Genomic DNA, 15,642 nt, shown 5'->3' on the forward strand with positions numbered 1-15,642 from the left:
GAAAGTTCAGGGCCAGGGGGCCAGTCCTCACAGCCATGAGGGGTCCGTTGGAACCTCTTCCCCTAAGTGCTGGGCTGTGTTTCTACGAGGCAGCCTGGGTCGGGGGTGCCCCAGCCTCCACCAGCAGGGCCAGGACACAAGAGACATAGCCAAGGACCACTTCCTCTTCTGTGTGTTTGCTGAGCTGAAGTGTCAAACCCTTAGGGTGTGAGAAGGGCAGGAGCCAGGAGAAGCTGTGGAAGAGATGCCTGCCGCGGGGCCAGGTGCCAGGCAGCAGGTCCTGAAGGAAGAGGAGGCCGGCGAGGGCTGTGTGGGTGCTCAGCAGCCCTGCCTGCGGGCCAGCAGGTGCCCACAAGACCCCCGAGGAACTCCCAGGCCTTAGGAACTCCCCGATGTAATGCATGTGTGTGTTCAGCTGGTCCGACCGGTCCCGCTGTGGGGCCTGGGCCAGCGTCCCCTCCCTGGGGCCCGAGTTCACCACCTCTGTGAGGACCTGCTGGATGAACCCTCGGCGGAGGCGATGAGGAGCCAGGCCCCCATCCCTCAGGAGGAGTCTTGAGCCCTGGGGACGCCCGAGGGTGGCACCCTCACTTCACCACACATTTAGGATGCCACCTGCCGCTTGCAGGAGAACGGCCAGAGGGGGCTGGTGTCTGCACTGTGGGAGCTGGGGGGCAGGGCAGGCATGCGCATCTAGGTGCCAGAGTTCCATCCGACTTTTCCAGGAAATCTCGTGTCCAGGGTTTCGACAATCCTCCAGCTGAATTTTGGAATTAAGGCTTGTGAGGGGCCCATCCAGTTCAGGCTCCAGGATGCCTGGGCCTGCTTGCTCCACGTGCGTGAGAGCTGGCCTGAGCCAGCTCTCGCCATTTCTCTGTGTGGATGCAAAACGCCGCTCTCCCAGGTTTTGGGGTGTGAGAGGGTGGGGCACTTGGGTGATCCTGGCCCAGGTTGCTCCTCTGTTAAAAGCAGTATTTAAATCCAAATGTCAGTAAAAAACATCTCTCAGGCGTGAAATATGAAACTCCTTAAATGTTTCTGTTGTTGGTAAATCCAGCCAAGCCGGTCTTGCAGCTGCCCCACAAGGAGGGCCCCGGGACGTGGGAGTTTGGGGAGGTGTGAAGGGGCCCTTGGACGCAGTCTGACCGCAGGCCCCACGTCACAGGCAGGCCCGGGTTCGTTCCGGGCTAGGACAGATGCCAGCCTGCATCCTCCCTGCTTTGCCACAACTGTCACATGATGAAAAAAACAGGTCCCCAGGGAGCCCCGGATGGGAAGGGGCAGAGCCCCCACGAGGCCCGAGATGCACCGAGCAGGCACCTTGGATGGCCCAGGGACGCAGAGTCACTTTCGGTGGAGCCGCTCAGTCTCATCCAGCACACACGCCATCGTGACCGAGCAGCCATGGGTCCTACGGTGTGGCCAGGGGCCAGCCTCCCTGCTGCCTGCTCGGTGCCCAGCCCGCGGGGCTGCACAGGACAGAAGCAGCTGCAACCAAAGGCCACGGTCAGCACCCGAGTGGTGTGACAGCTGCCCTGGGATGTGCTCCGAGCTGCTGCTTGCCTGGGGCCAGGCATTTCACATGTGGGCCCTTGTGTCCTGCACCCCAGGTCTCATCCCTGAGACCCCAGGGGCAGCTTAGCAGGCAGCAGGGGCACTGACGATGACAGATGATGTCAGGAACGTTTGCCCGTGGCCACTAAGCAGTTACCCAGGGACACCATGCTCTTTGGGGACCTCTCAGTGGGATAGGTTCTGCATGACTCCGACGGGGCAGAGACCCAACCCTGCTACTTGCTTGTGGCCTGGACACCCTGAGACGGAGCTGCATGGCACACCAGGCAGGCCATGCAGACTGAGAAGGCAGGTTCCTGGCCAATCCCTTCCTCCCCCACTGATCTGGGACCAGGGAGGCTGTCGGTGGAAGGGGGAGTTTGGGGCCCTCTCTTGGCCTTTCCACAACAGCCTGGCTCTAGTTGTAGATTTAAAACAGAGCACCCCTGGATACCTGGCAGGAGCGGGCCACTGGCAGAGGGGCAACGGACCTGTGCCATCCACAGACGAGCTCATCGTCTGCTGGAGGAGCACCAAGGAGACAGACAGCCCATACCCTGCCTTCCTGACACCGCACTGGGGTACGGCAGGTGTCAGGCCCATGGGCAAAGCAGTCATTTGCCCTTTTCACATCAGTTATGGAAAACCAGGAGTTAAATTAAAAAAGAAAAAAACAACTGTATCATGGCAGGTGGTGGCCGAGTGGCCCACAGCTGAATGGAGAAGGAAGATCCCCTTGAGTGTGCGGGGAGCTGGCCCAGGAGCAAGGCAGAGGACTTCATGCCCCACCCAGAGCCCTGGCAGATGCACAGGGAGCATGGGACACCCACCCCCGGGGGGCAGGGACTGCCCTGGCCTTGGTGTCCAGGCTTAAACCTGCCTGGCGCACCTGCCCAGGTGGCCTTTATCTCTGGGACTCCAGAGACAGAGGTCGGGTACCTGCCCCTCCGCTGGCTGTCCTTGAAGGCTTCCTCGGCTCCCAATCGGCTCTTGGCCTGAGGAAACGCCTCTCAGAATTGCAACAGCCTCCTCCCGGGTCCGCGAACACAGGGCATCTTCCTGTTTGGGAACAAGGCCCACACTCCTCCCCGGCTTCCCTGGGCGGCACACGCCCACCCACCTGCCAGGACTGGACGTCCAACCCTGGGTCCCAGCTTCTCCCGCCCTCCCACGTGCCGCGCCCCACATATGGTGCTGCCCAGAGTGGGTCCTGCCCTGAGGGGTGGGGGGCAGACCATAAACAGTGTGACCCATGTGGCATGTGACATGATGGAAGGGCATCCAAGGAGCTCCTCACAGTTGAGAGGACTTCCTGGGCAGGAGGCTTGGCCATAGCCCTGAGAGGAGAGCAAGCCAAGCTGAAGAAAGGGACAAGCATTCCAGGCAAAGGGAACAGCACATGCAAAAGCACAGATGCACTTGTTAGCCTGGAGTGAAGGGTCCGTGGGCCTGGGGGTGGGGGGTGCAGCCTCCCAGCTGGTTGTCACTGAAGGAAGGAGCCCAGGGCCCATGGGGCTCTAGACAAGGAGCCGGGTCGACAGCTGAGTGAGGGGGCTGGTCCTCGGGGAAAGTGGAGCCCTGGTTTCTTGCAGGCAGGAAGTACCCATGGTGATCATCTCGGGTTGGAGGAAGGGTTTGCCAGGGCTGGGCCTGACTGACTCCACGCTGTGACTCCAGAGGCCTGGGGTCACACAGATGTCCCCAGACCAGCACCAGGCCCCACAGGCCATGGTGGGGCAGGACCCAAGACCGCCAGCTCCCTTAGGGGGTCTCTTCCCAGGCGCCCCACACATGGGTCTCTAGTTGGGGAGACTGTCCCCCCTTTGTTCCCTGGCCCCTGCAGATTCCACTGGGTACTCCCTGAACTCGGGCCCTAGCATGGGCCCACTTCTCCATTCTCCAGGCCCAGCTCCTGTGCCTCCCACTCCCCCTTGACCTCCCCCTGGCAGCCTCCTGAGCTTCTCCTCCTTCCAGGCTCTCAGCTCCCTAGAGGCCATGCGGACCTGGGACTCCTCTGGCCCATCCTCCTCCCTCACCTGTTAGGCTTCTGGTTTTCTTCTTGATGACACCACATCAGTGGGAGCAGCCGGCAGGGTCCTGGTGCTGGTTGAAAGCAAGGGCTCTGGAAGGAGGGAAGGAGGGGAGGTTGGGAGGGAAGGAAGGGAGGGAGGGAGGAAGAGAGGGAGGTTGGAGGAAGGAAGGACAGGAGGAAGGAAGGAAGGAAGGAAAGAAGGAAGGAAGGAAGGAAGGAAGGAGGAAGGGAAGGGAAAGAAAAGGAAGGAAAGGAAGGAGGGAGGGGAGGAAGGGAGGATGAAGAGAAGGAAGGAAGGGAGAAAGAGAGGAAGGGAAGGAGGAGGGAGGGAGGGAAGGAGGAAGGAGGGAAGGAAGGAAAGAAAGAAGGAAGGAAGGGGGAGAAGAGGAGGAGGAGGGGAGGAGGAAGGAGGGAGCTCCCACTAAGACTTCTTATGCTGGGGCAGTTGAGGCTAACGGTCACGGCATGCATGCCCTTGGCCAGCTAGAACCGCATCTTCCCTGGGGCCGGGGCTGGGCCCTGGGACTGAGCTGGGCTGCCCTCTGTGGGGCCTATTCCTTCTGCCTGTTTCTTCAGCCATCAGATGGACAGAGCACCACCACTTCCACAAGGCTGTGGAGGTCCCCAGGGGCCCAGACCATGACTGTCCAGCCCGGCTAAGGTTCTTTGGGTCCCTGCACCCCTGAGCTGCCAGACAAACCCAGACCCAGCAACAAGAGCTGAATGAAGGGATTTTGCTGAGCTGGGGATCGAGCTGTCATGCGGGAAGTTCCCATGCCAGGCCCAGGGGGAGTGTGCTGCCTCCTTGGTGACCTTGAACAATGCTGCAGGAAGCCCTGATGCTCCCCTGGTTACTAAGGCCACAGGGTCGGGGCCCTAAATGCAGGAAGTCCCATCCCTGCTCCAGCCAGGCCCCCCGAGAATGTAAGCAGGTGCTGCGCAGGGAACAGCCAATTGGGCGCCTCCTTCTGGCTGCTGGTGACACGGGCTTCTCCTCCTTTCTGGGACATGAGCAGCTTCTCTGTGCCCGTGTCCCTGGCTTGGCTGGGTCTGTCCCCTTTTCCTGCTTCGTGACCTGCATTTATTCTACCCACCTGTCAGCTTAGCAAAGCGGAGACGGCTCCGTAAGCAAGTGTGCCCTTGGTTACAGGATTGAACACCAAACCTCAGGGCCCTTGGGAAAGAAGAGGCACAGGGAATACTTACTTCTAGAAGGATGAGGAAAGAACATGTCCTCAGTGTGTGTGTGCGCACGCACGCGTGTGCATGTGTGCTCATGTGCGTCTATATGCACAGGGCATACGTATTTTCTAAACTGAGCCTTTCCCTTAGCTCAGCAAACTATGTCCCCTGGGCCAAACTGGGCCCACCATTTGGTCTTATAAATAAAGTTTTATTGGCACTCAGCAACCCTATTGTCATCACTTTTGCACTACCACAGCAGGACCGAGGAGATCTGCCAAGCCAGAAATAGCTGCTCACTGGTCCTTTAAGAAAACTTTTGGGGTCCCCTGAGCCCGGCAGGATGCATTTGGCTGGGGCTGGGCACCTGACAGCTGAGAGGAGCTGGGGGAGGGCGCAGGGAGGGCAGAGGGCAATGCGCCAAGCTCTGTTTCTCATTGACTGGACTCATTGACTAGACTCCTCCTCCCTAGCAAGGGTTCAACACCCTGGCTGTCAGGCCCTGACATGCGGGAAACACGTCAATAGGGGGTCAGGTCACGACGGCAAACAACGAAAGTCCGAGGCTCTAGTGGGAGCCCATCGACTGGCCTCGCCTCCAGTCACCCGCGCAAGGTGCCCTGGGACATGTTCCGAGCACTGGCCAGGGCCACTGCGGCACTAAGGCCCCAGGCGGCGGGCCAGGTGCGCACCATGGCCTCCCACCAGCTGCTGGTGCCCCCCCCGAAGGCCCTGCTGAAGCCCCTGTCCGTCCCCAACCGCCTTCTACTGGGGCCCGGCCCTTCGAACTTGGCCCCGCGCGTGCTAGCGGCTGGGGGGCTGCAGATGATCGGACACATGCACAAGGAGATGTTACAGGTAGGCTGAGCAGCGGGCGGCAGCCAGTCCCCAAGCCTCGTCCTCAGCTGGGCAAGGGAGGGGAGCAGGGCCTGACCCGTGTGCCCTCTGTCCCCAGATAATGGATGAGATCAAGCAGGGCATCCAGTATGTGTTCCAGACCAAGAACCCCCTCACGCTGGCTGTCAGCGGCTCAGGGCACTGTGCCCTGGAGGCTGCCCTCTTCAACCTCCTGGAGCCGGGGGACTCCTTCCTGGTCGGGGCCAACGGCATCTGGGGGCAGCGGGCCGCGGACATCGGGGAGCGCATCGGTAACATGTGGGGCACAGGGTGTGTTGTGGGCCCTTGCTTCCCCCTTCCCCACGGCCTCCTGCCAGCCTCCCAGGTGAAGCTGGCAGACCCATCCCATGGGTCCACCCCATGGAGCCATCGTGGCCCCTCCCCAGTCCTGCCCATCCCCCTCGTACCTCCACCTCCCTGCCGGGCCAGCAGCTGCCTTCTCCTAGTGGGCATCGGAGTGCTTGAGAGACCCCCACCTCCCAGGCTCCCAGACCTTGAGGACAGCGGTTTCTGGAGCCCGCGGGGAGATGGCGCTGGGGGGAGCTGCAGATTTCAGCCCAAACCTGAGAGCCCTCGCAGCTCTCCCGGGCTCCCAGGCATCACCTCCACCCTGTGACAGGACAAGGCGCCAGAGGCTGAAACCCCCTCCCAGTACCAATATCTCAGAAACAACCCTCTTTCTGGAGCAGCACGGACAAGGCTTTCATTTTCTGAGTACAATTTTCTGGAGAGACAAGAGTCAAAAGCAGGAGTGTGCCGTGGGTTTAATGATTGACCTCAGTGTTTGGAACCATCTCCCAGCTCCTGCATGGTCAGCTCCACACATGGCTGCACTCGGTCCTCGTTAATGGACAGCCCCCAGTGGCCCAAGGGGTCCCCACCTCTCACCTGGTTCCCTGATTGCACACACTGGCTTTCAGAAGGAGGCGTCAAGGGGCAGAGGCCGGGCCCTGGTGGGCTCAGCACCACGCTCCAGAGGCTCTGCCCACAGCCCCCACCTCGGCCTTGGGATCCCCCATGGGGTTGGGGGTCCTGGGACCTCCTCCTGCCCACCTATGGCTCTCTGGGGGTTGGCTATGCGGGGGGGGGGGGCACTGTGGGATTTGCAGGGGTCCGAGAGAGGGAGCAGGGGCCTGCCTTCCCAGAGCCCCCACTCAACCATTCCTCCTCCATTCGGTCCCCAAGGGTTGCTGGGAAGCCACGGGGCCCCCGGGCCTGTGCAAATGCCTGCTTGCTTCCTGGGTGAGGAGCCTGGCTGGTCTCGGGGAGGCTCACCCCAGGAAGGGGCAGTACAGCTGGCCCTACACGCTCACACCTATCTTCCCCTTCCCTCCGGCTTCTTCTTTGGGCTGGGGTGGGCAGGTTCCTGCACTCACAGGGCCTGCTGGCTCAACACAGACCCTGTCTCCAATACTGGGGGGTCGGGCACTCACCACTCACTCTGCCCTTGCCCCCAGGAGCCCGAGTGCACCCAATGATCAAGGATCCTGGAGGCCACTACACGCTGCAGGAGCTGGAAGAGGTAGGGCCCCGGGGAGGAGAGGGGCCGGCCCACAGAGGCAGCTCAGGGCTAGGACACCGGGGCTGGTGGCAGACCCTCAGCTCTTCCCAGCCCCGGGGGACCAGGAAAGGAGGAGCGCTCCAGTACCTGGGAGCCGGTGGAAAGGGATAGGGATGGTTCTGCCTGGCAGGGAAACTGAGTCAGGATCCTGGTCCTGTGGGCTGAAGGCAGGATATGGGGGGCAGGACATGCCCTGATGCTCAGGACACCCTTTCAGGAAAGGTCCATCCCAACCAGCCAAGACCCTGGGGACTCAGCGGACCTCCCAGCAGCCCCAATAGGATGAGGTGGGAGGCTGGTGCCATTCTTCCTTGGTCTCTGGAAGAAAGTCCTTGTCTTCCTGGACAAGCCCACCTCCCAGAGCCCAGACTCTGGCTCAGCACAGGGAGGCACACAGATAGAGGACAAGACTTGCTGCCAATGCCCAGATCTCTACCGTCCACGGGGAGGAAAGGAGAGTGTGGGGGGTGGATTCTGCCCTGCTATCCCCAGCAAAAGTCTTTCTGGGCCCAGAGGGAGTCCGAGCCTGCTGGCTCTGCCCATGACAGTCACCTCTGTCCCTCGCAGGGCCTGGCCCGGCACAAGCCAGTGCTGCTGTTCCTGACCCAGGGGGAGTCATCCAGCGGTGTGCTACAGCCCCTCGACGGTTATGGGGAGCTCTGCCACAGGTGAGCCAGTCCACGGCACTGGGGACAGAGCCAAGCGCATCGGAGTCCGCTGGGGGCTGGGACTGAGGGCAGGTCCCTCCAGTCTGGGAGGCAGCAGGCAAGACCCAGATCCCATTCTGATCTTCTAACCCCTCTCCAGCCTCTGTCACAGGGCATAAGACCCTTCGGGGGTCCTCCACCCACCAGAGAGGAGGACCCAGGTGCTCTGGGCCAGGTGTGCCCTCTGCCAGCCAGTCCCCGTGGCTGGGAAGGGCTTGAGGCTGCTCTGCTCCCCGGGTCCCAGGAGCTGCTGCGCTTGCCCCGACCTTGTCCTGAGATCCAAGGGCCCCAGAGTGGCCTCCTGCCTCCGCTACCCTCCTGCAGCCTCCCCACCCCTGCTTGGGATGGGCAGGACCTAGGGTGTTGTCAGGTGGGACCGGCAGACCTGTCCCGGAAAGCTGACCACAGGGTACAAGGAGAGAAGCTCTACCCAGCCAGATAGGATTGCCCCGGCAGGGCTGCTATGCACCCTGGGGGCGGGGGGGCTACCTGGCACCACCCCAGCCAGGACAGCCTGTACCCTGGGGTCTTGTCTAGTAAAATAATTTTGGGCTATGACCCCCCCAGGACATCCACCTGTCCCCTCTGCACCCAGCGTGGGATATGTTCTATACCTTTAAAAATTTTATTTAAGTAATCCCTATGCCCAATGTGGGACTCAAACTCATGACCCCAAGATCAAGAGTTGCACGCTCCACCGAGCCGGCCAGGTGGCCATTTTTTTTTTTTTTTTTTAATTCCTGAGAAAACATGGAAATGGAGGAGAGTCAAAGCTTTCAGCTCAGGCTGTTTCTGAACCCTGTCCTCCCTGGATGTCCTTCTGTGGCAGAAGGAAAGCCCAGCCTCATGTGCTCTAGTCCCTAGGCCCCGCTCAGAGCCCCAGCAGGCTGCCAGGACCACAGTCCGGCGGGGCGGCCCTCAAACACACCTGGGATGAGGGGTCTGTGCATAGGCCTGCCAGGCCCACCACACTCCCCGAGGTCCCCTCACGGACACCTGCTCTGCCCCTCTGCTCACCCTGGTTCCCACACAGAGCTGGTCCAGGGGGTCTGGCCGTCCAGGAGGGTGTACCCTGGAGGAGACCAAAGGCTCCTGAGCTTCCCTACTGTCCTTCTGGGGGTTCTTGAGGCCCCTCCCAAAACCCCAGAGAGTCCGAAATGTCCCGGGCTTCATTCTGCTGCCTTGCACATCCAGGTACGACTGCCTGCTCCTGGTCGACTCAGTGGCATCCCTGGGCGGGGCCCCCATCTACATGGACCAGCAAGGTAAGCCACGCACCTGTACCGCTGCTGCTGGGGTCCCGGAGTCTGCAGGCCCCTCTGTGCCCGCAAGCTCGCCATCAGCCCACGCTGTGGGTTAGCGCCCCAGGGAAACTTCATCTCCTCCCCCTCTGCCAGCTAATCAACACCCCAGTGTTTCCACTGGGCTGTCAGGCCCCGATGTGGGGAGCAAGTGGGAGGGAGAAGCCCCTCCGGCATCTGGAGAGGTGCTCAGAGCCCCTCAGGTGTGTGTGGGAGAAGTGCCAGGGCCCCTGTCAGCCAGGCTGAGCCTCAGTTTCCCCATCAACTGGCACCCCATCAGCCCGTCATGTGCAGCCAGCACTGTTTGCAGAGAAACCTTCCAGGTCCAGCATTTCCCCCCAAAGGAAAGTCCTGATCCACAGGGGTGGTGCCTGTCTTCAGCCACCCACCCAGCTTGGTCAGCCACACTTCCCCCAGAACCATCTCCTTCAGGGAGTTCCGGGCAGGCGAGGGCAAGGTTTCTGGGCTGACCCTCAGATCCATGCTCTGCCAGGAGGGGCTCAGGGAGGGGGCCCTGGGGACGCAGTGCAGGTGGCAGGGCTGTCTGGGATGCCCACACTGTGACCCCCAGGCCGGCCGTCCCACCATGGGAGAGAGGAGGCTCCAGCCCAGGTCCCCGGAGAAGCCAGGGTGAACCCAGGACATGCTCCGCACTTCTGCCCTTACCCTCCAGCCCGTCCTCAGCGGAGGCTGCAGACCTCAGTTTCAGGGCGGCGAGCTTTAGTCATGTCGTTTGGTGTGTCTGTCCATGAGTGTCCTCTGACTCTGAACGCACCACAGCTCCCCTTCTCCAGGTGGCAGACCTTTGGGTTCTTCCCAGCTTTGCACTTTCAGAAGTAAACCGTGGACAGCGCTGCTGTCCGTGTGAGCCCATAGCCCACATCAGTCTACAGTTGTCCATGCCAGGCCGCCCAATGCTCAGACTCACAGCCTCTCACATAAAATTCGGTTTTTGCAGAAGTCAGCAGGCTCTTACTGTGAGATGGAGCAAGAAAACCTGTTTTCCCATGTCCTCGGCCACCCCACATGCCCACTCACCCCTGACGCCACCTGCGTGGGCTTCTCCTCTACCCAGTCCACCACAAACATGTGGCCTAAAATTTAACTCCATCTCCCTGGACACAGCGTCGGGTCGCAGAGGTCAAGGGCTGAGTCCAACAAGACCGTCCACCTTGCTTCAAACGGCACCTGCAATGAGCCTGCCCTAGGTGGAGCTCGGCCCCCCAGGAGCACACGCCCCTCCTCTCCACAGGCATTGATGTCCTGTACTCAGGCTCCCAGAAGGTCCTGAACTCGCCTCCAGGGACTTCGCTCCTCTCCTTCAGTGACAAGGCCAAGTGAGTGACCCCAGGACCTCCCACCTGGGGCTGGATGGGCCGTAAGGCTGTTGGCACCTGAGGAGGGAAGGTCAGAACAAGGGAGGGAGGGGTTCCTTGGGCCATGCTCAGACACACCGCTGTTCACCACCCACCTGGGACAGGTGCACGCCCTGGACAGGTGCACTGAAGCTCTGAGCTCACAGGGCAGGGGGTAGCCGGGGCATGGTGAGGGTCACGAGTATGAGCCTAGTAGCCTCAGAAGATTCTCATCATGGTGTGTGAGGGTGTAGGGCCTGGCATTCTAGAAGCTCCCCCATCAAGCCAAGGACTGGGGGCTCCTTGGCCATGCCCTGTGCCCCCACCCCCAGCTCAGTATCCAGGAGTTGATGCTTCATGGGGTGGGCATGGGCCCGCTCTGTCCAACAGCCCCAGTGTCCCCCACATCCCCAGTGTCCAGACCCTGAGCCAGGTCGTGTAGGACGGGGCATTGACCCCAGAAGATGATTACCGTCAGCAGCCCTCGGCCATTTCCAGCTCAGACAATCTTGGATGTGGTCAGGGGTTGCCCATGGGTGTGGGACTACAGTTGCCTGTGGAAGGGCCACAGAGGTGGCTGGGTCTGAGCGCGGGGCTCAGAGCTCAGCTAGAGGCCCATCTGTTCACACCGATCTGGACAATTGATGTATTTAAGGCTTTGAGGCCCGCTGCATTACCAGGGGGCCTGAGAGCCGAAGTCCCCAGCTGTGCCTGGCCCAGGAAGGCACAGGGTCTGGGGAGGCACAGAGCCCCCCTGGGCCAGAGCACAACCACAGGGTTCCTGGGGGGCCCTGCGCCTCTGGCTCACTTCTGCGAACCAGGAGAGCCTGACGGGACTGCCCCTGGCGCTCCATCCGGACAGGCACGCACTCAGGCTGGTCCTTCCTTCCCAGAAACAAGATCTACAGTCGGAAGACGAAGCCCTTCTCCTTCTACCTGGACATGAAGTGGCTTGCCAACATCTGGGGCTGTGACGACCAACCCAGGATGTGAGGACCGCAGGGGGTGGGGGGGCGCATGTCTAGTGGCCTCTCACCACCTCAGCCTCTCACCAGTTGTTCACACCCGCCTCTAAGCCCAGACCCCAGCTGGAGCCCCAGAATTCACCAGGGTCAGGCCAGTGATGCCCCAGGGCCTGGGGGCTCAGGTCCAGCAGCACAACCCCCATCCCCCTTCCACGGGGCCCTCTCCTCTCAGAGTCCCCGTGCACCTCTGGGCCCTGTGGACCTGGCCCAACCACACTTTCCCATTCCTGGGTCTCAGTTTACCCACCTCTCAAAAAGAGGAGCTGAACTGGGGTTCCTTGTGAAGCGGCTTTGGCTACGACCCAAGATCCCTTATGACACACGTGGGGCTGAGGGGCACCAGGAACTGTGCCCTGCTCTGGGGCCACTGGGGCTAAGAAAGGCCAGGTGGAGGGGGAGCCCACCCTAGGCCATCTGGCCAGTGTCCTTGCTCTGAGACTTGCTCTGAGCCTTGCTCTTCCCAGACCCAGCTGTTTCTCTAGCTCAGAGTCTGTCATGCCCAAAATTGGGCAGCAGCCCTCCTGGGAAGCGGGCTGGGCCCATTGTCAGAGAGCCTGACTTGCCCCCCGCCCAGGGACGCTGGACCAAGCCCCGTCCTGTCTTCCAGATACCATCACACCACCCCAGTCATCAGCCTGTTCAGCCTGAGAGAGAGCCTGGCCCTCATCGCGGAACAGGTGAGGGGGGCACGAGGCAGAGAGCAGTGTGGAGCAGGGGCAGGGGCGGGACCTTGGGGCTGCAGCTTCCAGGAGCCCCTGTGGTGAGGCCGGCTGCCCCGGGGAGGCCCCTTCTCTGGACCCCCAAGCCCTTCTGCGGAAACAGATGGGAGGGCTTCCTGCAGAGAAGCAAGGGTTGAGCGTATGGTGAAGCAGAGAGAAGAGCATCGCAGGACAGTGGCTCTGAGCCAGACAGGTAGGGCTCCACGAAGGAGCACTGGGAGAGGGGCGGGAGGGCTGGCTGCGAGCAGAGGAGGCCAAGGAGGACAGAGCCCTGGGGTCAGATGCAGTGACGGGGCAGGTGTGGACCATCTTTTGACCCCTGGGCTGCTTAGTGAGGAGCTCCATGAGGGCCCAGCTGAGCATGAGGGGCTTTGAGGGACTGGAGTTGGCTGGTGGTCCTAGACAGAGGGACTGACTCCAACAGGCACGGTGCTGTCCTAGAGCCACTACCAGCTCCCAGGGTGGGGAAGGGGCCGAGCAGGGACAGGTATGTGTGACCAGGGGTGGGGGGGGGAGGGTGGTGACTTTGTCCAGTGCCACGACAATACTCTTGTGGCCCCGGGCGTGTTGGCTCTGCAGGACACAGGACAGACGACACTGCCTCCAGCACAAAGGCCTTTCTCATCCAATATCTCCCAGGGGCCACGGACAGCCATCAGCCCAGGGGCGGGAAAGAGCACTGGAGTTGTGGCCGGCCTCACGCCGAGGTCTGCCCTTCTGGGTCTGCTCACAGAGCTGCACCCCAGGGCTGAGCGGGAAGAAGCTGAGGTGTTCTGGAAGCTGGATCGTTCCTACATCCAGGCTAGCCAAGGGCTTGGGGGTATATGACTGAGAGAGGGCAAGGCCCATGGACTAGGGATTGTGGGGGTCCATGTGCTGGGAAGACAGGATACAGTGGGGAGCTCAGAAGGCCCTTCCTGTCCCTTGGCCACTTCCATACCCACAGCAGGGGGCTCCAACCTCACATTGTCCAGGAGCTGCAAGGTCCATCCACTGGCCAGGCTCCCACCAAGTTCCCCAGACCCAGACTATGTCCACTGCCCTGAGGTGGCTCCAGGTCTGGTCACTGGGACAGAAACAGGGCACTGGACTGGGGACTCAGGGGGTCTCAATGGGGATCAGAGTCCAGGCCAAGCGAGGGGCCCAGGAGCCCCTCTATGGTCTGAAGCTGCCCCCCACCCCCCAGTCATGGAGGAGAGCCAGTTTCTCCCACTCTCACCACCGAGGGAGGTGTCCCCCCCTGTCCTCCCCGGCCCTGCCCACTGGGTACCCTCTGCCCTGCCAGGGCCTGGAGAGCAGCTGGCGGCAGCACCGGGAGGTCACTGCGTACCTACATGAACGCCTACAGGGACTGGGTCTCCAGCTCTTCGTGAAGGATCCAGTAAGGAGGGCGGAGGGCGGAGGGCAGAGGGCAGAGGGCGGAGGGCAGGGGGGCGTGAGGGGCAGGGGAGAGCTTCTGCCCAGTTCCTGCTGAATGGACACAGTGTCCTGTGGTCACCCAGGCGGTCATTGTCACAGCCACTGCTCCCTGACCTCTGGATCTTAGGACACTTTGACACCCCCTGCTCTCCCTGAGAGCCTCCGCGCTGGAAGTAGTTGTGGGTGATCTCTGAGCCAGAACACGCCCATCAGCCTCCAGAGCCCTGGCAGTCCCCCAGGCGGGGCTGGAGTAGGAGAGGGTCACCAGCCAGTCAGCCCAGGCTTCTTAGGAAACTGAAGCTCCTTAGCCCCAGGGAGGGCATGACCTGTCGGAGGGAACAGACACACGGACACACCCAGTGTGCTCGGGCTGCTGGGGAAGTGGTGACCTCACTGTCCTCGGGCCCCTCCTCCCCCACTCCCTGCCCTCCCCCATCTCTGCCCGCCCCCTCCGGACCCTGAGACCAGGGCTGGCTGGGCCAGATCCACTGGTGCTGGCCACATGCTGGGGGTAAGGTGGCTGAGTCAGGCATATCCTGCAGGCCATCCGGCTGCCCACTGTCACCACGGTGGCAGTACCCACTGGCTACAACTGGAGAGACATCGTCAACTATGTCATGGACCATTTTGACATCGAGATCACGGGCGGCCTTGGGCCCTCACTGGGGAAGGTAAGAGGACAGAGGCTGCTTGCCACCTGCCACAGAAGCTGCCTTCCCCACCCCCCACATGAAGCACGGTGCACACCAGGCCCCAGCTGAGGCCGGCAGTCATGGGGTCCCTAGGGGGGGATCCGGGCAGAGGGACAGCTCCTGCCCCCTTTCACCCCAGCTCAGTGATGTCATGGGGTGCAGCACCCCCAACCCCACCTAGAATGGCCTTCCTCTGCTGCGGGTGAACCAACCAGGCTGGAGGCCCCGGGCCTGGGTCCGGCTATGCCCTCCAAGCAGGCGATCCTGGGTGTTCATTAACTGACCACCATCCTGGCCGCTTCTCTTGAGCTCTGCATGGCCAGAGGGCGAGGGGCTCCTTGTGTGACCAGGACAGGGGCGTCTCTCTTGGAGGACCTGGTTCAGGGCCTGCCTGACATCTGCACGTCCCGCCCCCACAACAGGTACTTCGCATCGGCTTGCTGGGCTGCAACGCCACCCGGGAGAACGTGGACCGTGTAATCCATGCCCTGCAGGAGGCCCTGAAGCACTGCCCCCGGAGCAAGATGTGACCTGGAGGCCTGTGACCCATCCTCCCAGAGGGGCGGGGACGGGGGACCCAGAGCACACAGACATCACCACAAGGCTGGGCCGCAGAGGCGAGGCACATGGGAGCCCCAGACATCCTTCTCCTCTCCAAGTGGCACCTCCCAGGAGGGTACCATGTGGACTCAGGTCCCACGGCACCTCCCATACGAGACGCAGTCCCCAGGTCTCTGGCCCACCCAGAATACTCAATAAAGAATCGCTGGGCACCGTCCTCACTGCATGGAGGGTGGCTGGCAGAGATATCTGGCAGGGAGTCACCGCAGCCGCCAACAGCTCCTTGGCTCGGGGATTACTGGGGGACAGAGCCTTGCCTGGGGCCCCCCCAGGGCTGGAAGACAGATGGGGGGCATGTCACTGTACACCTTGGCCCCAGATCTCACACCTGCAAAGGACAACTGCACACACACCTCCCGGGCTGACTGGCGACTTGAGTCACACATGGTATGGCACCAACACACCCTAGGCACAGGGCCAGGACAGAAGTCGGGAGGGCTAAAGGTCACGACACATGCGTGTAGGTCTGCAGGTGCCAGAAGTCTAGGGGCCTCAGCTGGACAGCCGAGGTGGCCCCCGGCCCAGCCCCTCACCCCTTCAGCTTGGCCCCCTCTGGTCCTCTGTCCCTTAACTGCCC

General features: G+C 61.8%; 1 protein-coding gene and 1 long non-coding RNA gene across 2 annotated transcripts; one reads left to right on the forward strand and one right to left on the reverse strand.

Annotated features, from left to right (window-relative positions):
* Nucleotides 1-1,261: 1,261 nt before the first annotated feature.
* LOC123951112 lies at nt 1,262-6,923 on the reverse strand. Its single transcript, XR_006820343.1, has 5 exons — nt 6,073-6,923; nt 4,681-4,760; nt 3,591-3,676; nt 2,494-2,891; nt 1,262-1,488 (listed from the first exon to the last, which is right to left on the reverse strand). It is a non-coding gene; the product is annotated as an uncharacterized LOC123951112 (long non-coding RNA).
* Nucleotides 5,272-15,222, forward strand: AGXT (alanine--glyoxylate and serine--pyruvate aminotransferase). The gene is made up of 11 exons (XM_046019787.1): nt 5,272-5,626; nt 5,724-5,916; nt 7,123-7,187; nt 7,794-7,894; nt 9,128-9,198; nt 10,487-10,571; nt 11,483-11,578; nt 12,222-12,291; nt 13,619-13,714; nt 14,295-14,423; nt 14,867-15,222. The coding sequence occupies exons 1-11, from the start codon at nt 5,396-5,398 to the stop codon at nt 14,972-14,974; spliced, it is 1,245 nt and encodes a 414-aa protein (XP_045875743.1). The 5' UTR covers nt 5,272-5,395; the 3' UTR covers nt 14,975-15,222.
* The last annotated feature ends 420 nt before the right edge of the window (nt 15,223-15,642 follow it).

Source organism: Meles meles, chromosome 9, assembly GCF_922984935.1.
Source record: "Meles meles chromosome 9, mMelMel3.1 paternal haplotype, whole genome shotgun sequence".
Lineage (NCBI taxonomy): Eukaryota > Metazoa > Chordata > Mammalia > Carnivora > Mustelidae > Meles > Meles meles.

Bases quoted from the DNA above. Each gene is read 5' to 3' on its own strand.
- AGXT (XM_046019787.1), top strand. From the start codon at position 5,396: ATGTTCCGAGCACTGGCCAGGGCCACTGCGGCACTAAGGCCCCAGGCG. The intron at 7,188-7,793 runs GTAGGGCCCCGG...TGTCCCTCGCAG, and splicing joins CGCTGCAGGAGCTGGAAGAG to GGCCTGGCCCGGCACAAGCC. The intron at 10,572-11,482 runs GTGAGTGACCCC...CTTCCTTCCCAG, and splicing joins TCCTTCAGTGACAAGGCCAA to AAACAAGATCTACAGTCGGA.